Source organism: Sinocyclocheilus anshuiensis, unplaced genomic scaffold, assembly GCF_001515605.1.
Source record: "Sinocyclocheilus anshuiensis isolate Anshui unplaced genomic scaffold, SAMN03320099.WGS_v1.1 scaffold1357, whole genome shotgun sequence".
Lineage (NCBI taxonomy): Eukaryota > Metazoa > Chordata > Actinopteri > Cypriniformes > Cyprinidae > Sinocyclocheilus > Sinocyclocheilus anshuiensis.
This window is the reverse complement of record NW_015548270.1, coordinates 271,962-281,728: the sequence shown is the minus strand read 5'-3', so window position 1 is coordinate 281,728 and position 9,767 is coordinate 271,962. Positions and strand designations below refer to the sequence as shown.

Here is a 9,767-nt window from a genome sequence, read left to right as displayed (position 1 = left end):
TATATGTATATATGGAATAAACAAAACAAATAATACATTCCATTCCAAATATCACGTGACACACTTCACCTTTAAACTGAACTGATCGTTCTGAGCGTGTCTCTAATGGGCTCCTGCAGCTGAGGACAGGATGCATTATGGGAGTTGTAAATGCACATGATCCGTCTGTTTCACTCAGGCAAAACTCCAGAGATTCACCCTCACGGGTTCTCATGTTGACCTTTGACCTCAGAACACTAATGGAGCTCAACGCTCTTACTGGAACCAACCAGCTGAGCCCAGGTCAGAGGTCAAGAGGCCTATAACTCTAATATATATATATATATAGCCATAACTCCGCATTTACTCTGACAAGGTGATCTGAATCAATCATTCATGATCGTCAAATAGATTCAACATGTTTCATAAATGAAGAAAAATACAGTAAAATTCAAGTTCAAATAATCAAGGCAGATGCATTTGATTTGATTGACTTAAAAGGACAGTTTAAACTGAATCACGTAAATGAATCAAACTTGTTATCAAATCATCTGAACACACTCATAGTCACCAGACGAGGACGACTCGTGAAACTAGTCCAATCTTTCATGGGCCACTAAAAGATTTTAAAATCACAACAACAGGATCTGACTGGAGACATCAGGCCCTCAGGAGCCGTTCAGATACATTAGAGACGCAGGAGAGGGTGAAGAGTCGAACAGCAACACACAGAAACAACCGTAATAACAAACACAACAAACCAAATAACATACAGACTCATCTTTACCACTGCAGCGAATGAATGAATGAATGAATGAATCAGTCTGACGGCAGTTCAAAACTAAAGACAAACAGAGTTGAGATTGTTCAGACAGAATTCATTTTTTTTTCCATTTTAATTATTAATTATTTAATTATTATAAAAAAAAAATTATTCTGTTTGAATTTTTCTGAATTCTGTTTTAATTCTTAAATTAAATTTCAGAATTCAAAAAGCATACCTAAGTAATTACAGCCATGAAACTTATAAAATGTAACAATTTAAAAATAGTTGAACAAAAATTGCATTTTTAGGGCCCTATTAAATAAATTTAGCTTCTTCCCAAATTCTGTTTTTTAATTAACTTTTTTCTGTTTAAATTTTTCTGGATTCCATTTTAATTGTTCTGGATTTGTGTTTTTTGTGTTTTAATTGTTCTACATTCCATTTTAATGGTTAAATAAAATTTTAGTTCAGTTTAACATACCTAATTAGTTGCAATCGTGAAACTTTATTCAATTTAGCAACAATTTATTCAATGATGTTTGACAAAACTTGCATCTTTTAAGGCTCCATGAAATTCATTTGATTTTTTCCCACATTCTGTTTTATTTTTTCCTAAATTCTGTGTTTTAATTTTTCTGGATTCTGTTTGAATTAACTTCTAATAATCAAAAAGCAAATTAATTCATTACCTGAACTTTATAATTTATTATTTATGAAATATTTTTCGTTACATTTTTCTGGATTTATGATTGAATGCAAATTTATTATCAGTAATCAAGTACAATGAAGGCAAAAAACACTAACAATTTAATCAATATTTTAAAATGTACTCTAATGTAAGTGTCTGCTTCATTGTCTTCATAAGATCTTTGTCTGTACCTGTGTGGCCGGTGCGCTGGAGGACAGGTGTGGGCAGTCTGTGATGCGAGCGGCGGCGCGGGGGTCCGAGGAGCTGATGAGCACAGGTGCGCTGATCTCCATCGAGTGCCGGTTACTTCCCAGCACCTGCGCCGAGCGCTGCGTCACGCTGAGCGCCGTGAACGAGTGCCGCTTCTTGGCGTTCTTCTTCCCCTCGGCGTATCTGTGCACGGCGTTCCCGTTACAGCTGACGGCGGCGGGAGACTCTGCGCTCGGACCCGGGGCCGCGGACGGTTTGTCCATCTCCATCAGCTGCTTCGCCGTTTCATTCAGCTGAGGACAAACACAGGAATCCACACAGTTATTATTTTACACTTACATCAGTCTCTTCTGCTCAGTTGTGCTGCCCAATATTTTTGCGGAAACTGTGATACACTCAAAAGAAATTAATACTTCAAGGCTGCATTAAATTGATCAAAAGTGACAGTAAAGACATTTATAATGTTACAAAAGATTTCTATTTCAAATAAATGTTGTTCTTTTGAACTTTCTGTTCATCTGTGAATCCTGAAAAATAAAATGTATCACCGTTTCCACAAAAATATTACTGTTTTCAACATTGATAAATTACAGTTGAACAGATATTCACATAGAAAACAGCTGTTTGAAATTATAATAATATTTCACAATCTTACAGTATTTTTGATCAAATAAATGCAGCCTTGCTGAGAAGCTGAAACGCACGAGTCCTGCTGCAGACACACACACACTCACACACACACACACACACACACACACACACACACACACACACACACACACACACTCACACACACACATTTTTTACCACATCTTTTTTTTCTTAAATTGTTTTATTTTTTCACAAATTCCATTTAAAAAAAACAAAACAAAAAAAAACAAAGAGTTTTCTACATTATGTTTTATCTCTTCTCAAATTATGTTTAATTTTCCCCCCCAAATTCTGTTTCATATTTTCCAAATTTGTAACCAAATTCTGTTTCAGATATTCCATGTTATATTTTCCCAAATTCATTTTTTTCCCCAAATTCATTTTTTTTCCATTTAAATTTTTCTAGATTCCATTTTAATGGTTCAATTCAATTTTAGTCATCAAAAAGCATGTCTAATTAAATGCAATCTTGAAATATACCATTTCTCAACAATTTATTAAAAGTGTAATAAAAAATTAAATTTTTTAGGACCCTATAAAATCCAGTTTATTTTTCCCAAAAATCTGAATTCTGTTTTAATAATCAAAAGGCATGTCTAATCAATTGAATTAAAAAAGCTTTAACAACTTATTAAAACATATTGTAATTTATTAATTTACTGTTAAAATTAAAACACGAAAGAAAAGTAATGTGATATTATTTAGAAAATAAAGTTGTATTAATATTATTATTACTATGTAATATTATTACAGAATTCATGATTTTAAGTAATATATAAGTAATATAAGTAAGTTTAAGTAATGTATAATATAATACAATAGTAATATATTTCTGCTACAATTTCTTCAAGTTAAAGCAAACTTTTATTTTGGCGGGTTGTAGTGAAGAGCTTTGAGTTTCCATGTGTACAGTTGTTTCTTCATTTTCTCCAATCAAACTTAATAACATTGCTTTAATTGATAATGAATTTACAGCTCTTCCCTGAGTCCTCAATGTCAAAACTATGACTAACTAAAGCCAATGGCATCATCCGGCAGGAAGTGACATCATTTTGGTGGGAAACTGACATCAGTAGGTATCACTGGATTTGATGAATTCTGTGATGTTTTGCTTCCCTTAAAACAACAGAAATCATTTTGACAGATTGTCCTACTATAATAATGAAAGCAGTATGCAAATGTTTTTATGTAAACTGACTAAACTGATGTTTTGATGAATAGAAACACAAACAAAAGCAGACGTGACGGTGTGCAGCGAACAAATAGATCAAAAGTGACTGGAGCCCTTTGTTTCAACTCACAGTCCTGCATTCATAAATATGCTAATAATATGCAAATAGCATGCAAATGAGGCTGATTGATGGACCCCACAGACGTGGCGCGGGTCTCTGCGGACGAACACCGAGGCCTTCTGGAGGTCATAATATTATTACTCTGACATGAGGTGGTCAGAGCAAATTAATTGCATGCATAATGCGCGTGCGGACACGTTACAACGGATCTGACATCACAATCAGTTTGAGACAAAGACCAGGAAATAACAAGCACTGACATCACACGTGTATTTGTGGAAATAACCATAATGATCGTGTGATTAGTTACGTGATTGTTGTTTCTGGCAGGTCACGTTACTCCCGTTCACCGGTTCGTTAGGATCCCGGCGCGCGGGAGCTCATTAGCACAGCCGTGAACTTTGAAATGTTGTTAATATAGGTCAAGCTCTGGCTTCAGTTGCGCGGGGAAGTGAGAGTTCAGACGCCTCGCCGCGTGCAGGGTGCTGCTAATTGTGCTAATAATAGAGCCCATCACTGCGGTGTAATTACAGCATGGGAAGACGACAAAAAGAAAATCACAAAGCGGCAAATGCGCAGCGGAATAATGACAGGCTGTCAGACACGTATAGAAATAACTCATAGCGTGAGCCGCACGAGCACGATCTGAGGGAATAAAGCCTGCGCTATCAACAGCTATTGTGTCAAGTCTGTTTTAACATGTAGACTTCATGTGAATCTGTGTATGAGTGCACGTGTGTGTGTGTGTATAAGAGCATGTGAGAGTGTGTATAAGTGTGTGTGTATGTGTGAGAGTGTGTATATGTGAGTGTATAAGTGTGCGTGTGTGTTATAAGTGTGTGAGAGTGTATAAGTGCGCATGAGTATGCATGTGTGTGTGTACAAGTGCATGTGAGTATGTGTGTGTGTATATGTGCACGTAAGTGTGCATGTGTGTGTATAAGTGTGAGTGTATAAGTGCAAGTGAGTGTGTGTATATACAGTATGTGTGCGCATCTGTGTGAGTTTGTATAATTGCACGTGAGTGTGCATGTGTTTGAGTGTGTATAAAAGTGCGCATGTGAGTGTGTGTATGTATGTATGGGAGTGTGTGTGTGTGTGTGTGTATAAGTGCACGTGAGTGTGCATGTGTGTGTATAAGTGCACGTGTGAGTGTGTATAAGTGTGTGAGTATGAGTGCGTGAGTGTGCGAATGTGTGTATAAGTGCATGTAAGTGTGCATGTGTGTGTATAAGTGTGTGTGAGTGTGCATGTATGGGAGTGTGTGTGAGTATGAGTGCGTGAGCGTGCATAAGTGTGTGTGTGTGTATAAGTGCACGTATGAGTGTATAAGTGTGTGTGAGTATGTGTGCGTGTGTGTGTGTATAAGTGTGTATAAGTGCACGTGTGAGTGTGCATAAGTGTGTGTGAGTATGAGTGCGTGAGTGTGTGTGTGTATATAAGTGCACGTGTGTATGGGAGTGCGTGTGAGTGTGAATGTGTGTTTGAGTGTTAGTGTGTGTATAAGTGTGTGTGTGCGTGTCTGTGTGTATTTTATGAAGCTGTAAGCAACGCATCTGTGACTGTGAGCATCTTTCTCTTCACCGTGATCTCAACACGGAAATCTCAGATCCTGCTTTGTTCACTTCGGCATTTAAATGAGTGTTTGCGGCAGACAGACACGCTATCATCACAAAACCTGCAGAACATCCAAAGAATTGAATAAAAAATGAAGCTGGTTTTAGGAAAATTTGCATTGCAGTGTTAACATTCTCATCACTGTACTGCAAAGATAAACAAATAGACACATTAACAAACAAATTATCATAATAAATTATAAAATACATTTTTTCCTATTTTCAGCGTCATATTCTTAATGCATTTTCTTTCTTTATTTTTTTTCTTTTGATTGATTGATCAAGCTCCAGTCATATCCCAGCATTCCCTGCAGTGCTCCACGCCACACTTTACTGCACAATAAAACACCAATGGAGAGATACCAGATCAGATCAAGCCAAGGAGCTCGATTACACCATTTACATCATTAAAACGTGAGCGTGATTGAGCCTCATCCCAGCGTGAGCCACGAGGACAGATTTTAAATGAGGTGAAGAGGAGAAAAATGATAAACATCATTTATTTTCCCATTTTCATCCGGTGATCGCGGAGGCAGAGGAGATCGAGCTCCTGCACTAATCAATCTGACAGAAATCCATGAATTATGAGCCAAATGAGCAAAGTTCAGCTGATGAGGTTCAGAAGAAATAAAGCACCGGCAGCAGCTAATGATCAGAGAGTGAACGATTAAAGGAATAGCTCACCCAAAGATAAAAATGTGCTCATCCTCAGGTCATCCAAGATCAGGATGAGTTTGTTTTTTCATCAGGTTTGTAGAAATGTAGCATTGCATCAGTGTCTCACTGCAAGTGAATGGGTGCCGTCAGAATTAGAGTCCAAACAACTGATAAAAACATCACAATAATCCACAAGTAATCCACAGCACTCCAGTCCATCAGTTAACATCTGGAGAAGACAAAAGCTGAAACAAATCCAGCATCAAGACGTTTTTAACTACACAATAACTCTTCCTCCAGTGAAAAAGTGTTCTGGTGTGAATCAGGAGAGAAATCTGCACAGATCAAGCAGCGTTTAAACAGCTCTAAACAATTATGTGGCTGGATTTTGATGTGAGAGACAACAGGAGATGCACTTTTTCACTGGAGGAAGCGTTATTATGGATTATAGACTCAATGTATTTTAGTTAAAAACGTCTTAATGCTGGATTAGTTTCAGCTTTTGTCTTCTCCAGATGTTAACTGATGGACTGGAGTGCTGTGGATTACTTGTGGATTATTGTGATGTTTTTATCAGCTGTTTGGACTCTCATTCTGACGGCACCCATTCACTGCAGAGCATCCATTGCTGAGACACTGATGCAATGCTACATTTCTACAAACCTGATGAAGAAACAAACTCATCCTGATCTCAGATTCACATTTTCATCAAATGTTAATTTTTTTGGTGAACTATTCCTTTAAACGCTGTGAAAATAATATTTTAAAATATTTGTTTTTTAAGGACATTTCTCATCATACTGTTATTCTTTAAATGTGCACCACACAGACAATGCATTTATCAAAACAGCAAATGTTTAATTCATGATAAATATCCCTGACCTGCTAAAGGACATCAGAACATCTCTCCTGTCCAATCATGCTCTTAAAATCAATACACATTACCCATAATGCATCACTTGCAGGTTTCTGAGACGACACACACCTGCTTCTCAGAGTCTCAATCCCGCACAAGTGGCTCATTGTTGTATTTTATAATGAATTATCTGTAAGTGATTCAACCTTGAAACTCTAAAGCAGCATAATGCAGCAGTCCAGTGTGCTTTTCTTCAGCTTCATTATATTTAAAGGAACGCCTTTAACACACACACACACACTCAAGTGCACGTACCTCCACGTATAAGATAGGAAAAATCCCGATCTTATCTCCCAGAATGCCTTCTGCCCAGTTATCGTCCACTCTTCGTATGACGGTGAGAATCTCGTCCTGTGAGAGAGGAAATGCATGAAGTTTCACTGTTTTATTCTGCCGCTGTAGAAATGCATTGAGAAGAGTCATCGAGAGAATAAACACAGGTAAATCACATTTGAATATCAGAATGAGAAAAAAATCAACCAGTGCATATTAAATATTCAGATTTATTTGTGACCCTGCAGCACAAAAGCAGTGTTAAATCGCTGGGGTATATTTGTAGCAATAGCCAACAATACATTGTATGGGTCAAAATAATAGATTTTTATTTTATGCCAAAAATCATTAGGATATTAAGTAAAGATCATGTTCCGTGAAGATATTTTGTAAATTTCCTACCGTAAATATATCAAAACTTAATTTTTGATTAGTAATATGCATTGCTAAGAACTTCATTTGGACAACTTTAAAGATGATTTTCTCAATATTTAGATTTTTTTGCACCCTCAGATTCCAGATTTACAAATATTGTCCTATCCTAACAAACCATACATCAATGGAAAGCTTATTTATTCAACCTTCAGATGATGCATAAATCTCATTTTCAAAAAATTGACCCTTATGACTGGTTTTGTGCTCCAGGGTCATATATTAGCAGTATAATCTCACTATGTGTGTGTAGAAAACTAAACAGTGTATCTGTATCATATAGAAGCATGTTTACACCACAGAAAAGTTCATCTCACAATTATGACTTATTTTCCTCACAATTGCAAATTGTAAACTTTTATAACTTATAAAATTTCTTATAACTTGCACATCACAATTCTGAATTTTTTCTCTGAATTCTGAGTTTTATATCTCGGAATAAAAAATTAAAAAGGTAGCTGTGATTTAATCTGTAAAGCAGCTTGACAGAAGACAATAGTGTCAATTATTCAGATCAATTCAGTTTATTAACAGTGTTAATGTCGCAAAATTCATCAATTTTGAAACAAATTCAGCTGTAAAGCAGCTCTAGAATTATTATAGTTAAAATAAGCTAAATTTGAAGCCATTACAAATTGTTATTGAAATAAAATAAATGTTAACTGAAACAAAAAAAATTACATTTCTTTAGTTTAAGTTTAGTTTAATTTTAGACAAATTTAAACAATTTCGTTTAAATTGATGTACTAAATAACTAAAATTAAAAACTATACAGACAAAAAAACTACTAAAAATGATAAAAACACAAAATTACTAAAACTTAAACTAAAATTAAAATGGAAAATAAAGAAATAAAAACTGATTCAAAATATTAATTAATCTATAATAGTATTTTAATGATATTAGAATAACACAGCAGCTCTACACAAGCTAATAGAGTATATTCAGATCAATTCAGTGTTGATTCAATTCAGTTCTGTAACAGTTGAACTTCAGTTGAATCAGACTAACTTACAGTGACTCTGAACTTGAATCTGATTATCTGACCATCACACAGCATCTGTGCATTAATATCTGTATCTCTATGAATGTGATCATACAGAAGCCGAAGCAGCTGGACTTATACAAAGAACTCATCTGAATCGATTCACATCAAGCTTCACTTCAGTGTGAGTCAAACGAGACTCAATCAAGTGTCTATTAATGAGTGTTTTAGCATGCAGATCTCTCTCTTCCTCTATGAAAGGACTTTCTTCTCTGTGTTTTCGGGACTCATCTTTCCGGTTCCTGCGTCTGGAGGACAGAGGCAGCTTGTGGCAGTAATGCATTCAGACGTCTGAACTCTGCAGCTGCGCGACACAGAACCCAGACACACATTCCGCCATTATTCACTCTCTTATATCACTCTCCCTCGTGACTGACTTTCTTCTGCGGAACATTAAAGAAGAGATTTTGAAAAAAAAATTATAATTTGTTTTTCCATACATTGAAAGTCAATGGGGACCAAACTATGTATGGGTGATATGAAATCTTTAGTTTTTTTTTTAGTTTATTTCATTTATTTGTACAGGGACAATGCACAACAACAGTGTTGTGCCAGAGTTAGCTATAAAGCTAATTTGCATCTGCAGTCCCTTAGCAGGATGTTGTTACAAAATTACAATATTAAAGGGGTCCTGTTATGCTTTTTCACTTTTTCAACTTTAGTTAGTCTGTAAACGCTGGCCCAGCTAACCAATCACAACACACACTGGCCCAGCTAACCAATCACAGCACATTTCAGAAGGCGGGCTTTCATTTGATTCAGGAACTATTCGAGCCGCTCATGTCAGACTGGGGAGAGAGGTGTTGTAATAATGTAAAATAGGTGAGTCCCTGGGCAGGATGTTGTTACAAAATTACAATATTAAGTCACAAACAATACAATACATACAACACATACAATATCACATCATACTCCATTATATTACAAAGTCAAGTCAATCACATATTTGATTTTCCTTAAGCCATACTTAAGCATAGTTTTAAAAATACTAAATGTTGTACACTCTCTAATATAAACAGGTATTAAATTCCATCTTTCTGCTGCTCTAACTGAAAAAGCTGATTGTCCAAAAACAGTTTTCTTAAAGTGCCCCTATTATGCCATTTTTACGGTTCCTAATATTGTTTTGGGAGTCTCCTACAATAGGATTACAATCACGCATGGTAAAAAAACGCTTTAGTTTTCTCAAAATATGCATTTAATATCACCTAATTTTCCAGCGATTCTCAAACGATTCGTTCG

General features: G+C 35.9%; 1 protein-coding gene across 1 annotated transcript in view; it reads right to left on the bottom strand.

The window, feature by feature from the left end:
* Window positions 1-9,767, bottom strand: part of LOC107655731 (SH3 domain-containing RING finger protein 3) — a 135,492-nt gene that overhangs the window by 30,167 nt on the left and 95,558 nt on the right. Inside the window, exons 3-4 of the mRNA XM_016443302.1 lie at window positions 7,031-7,126; window positions 1,625-1,936 (exon numbers count right to left, since the gene is read on the bottom strand). Of these exons, the coding sequence (XP_016298788.1) occupies window positions 1,625-1,936; window positions 7,031-7,126 (408 nt within the window). The remainder of the gene's footprint in view (window positions 1-1,624; window positions 1,937-7,030; window positions 7,127-9,767) is intronic.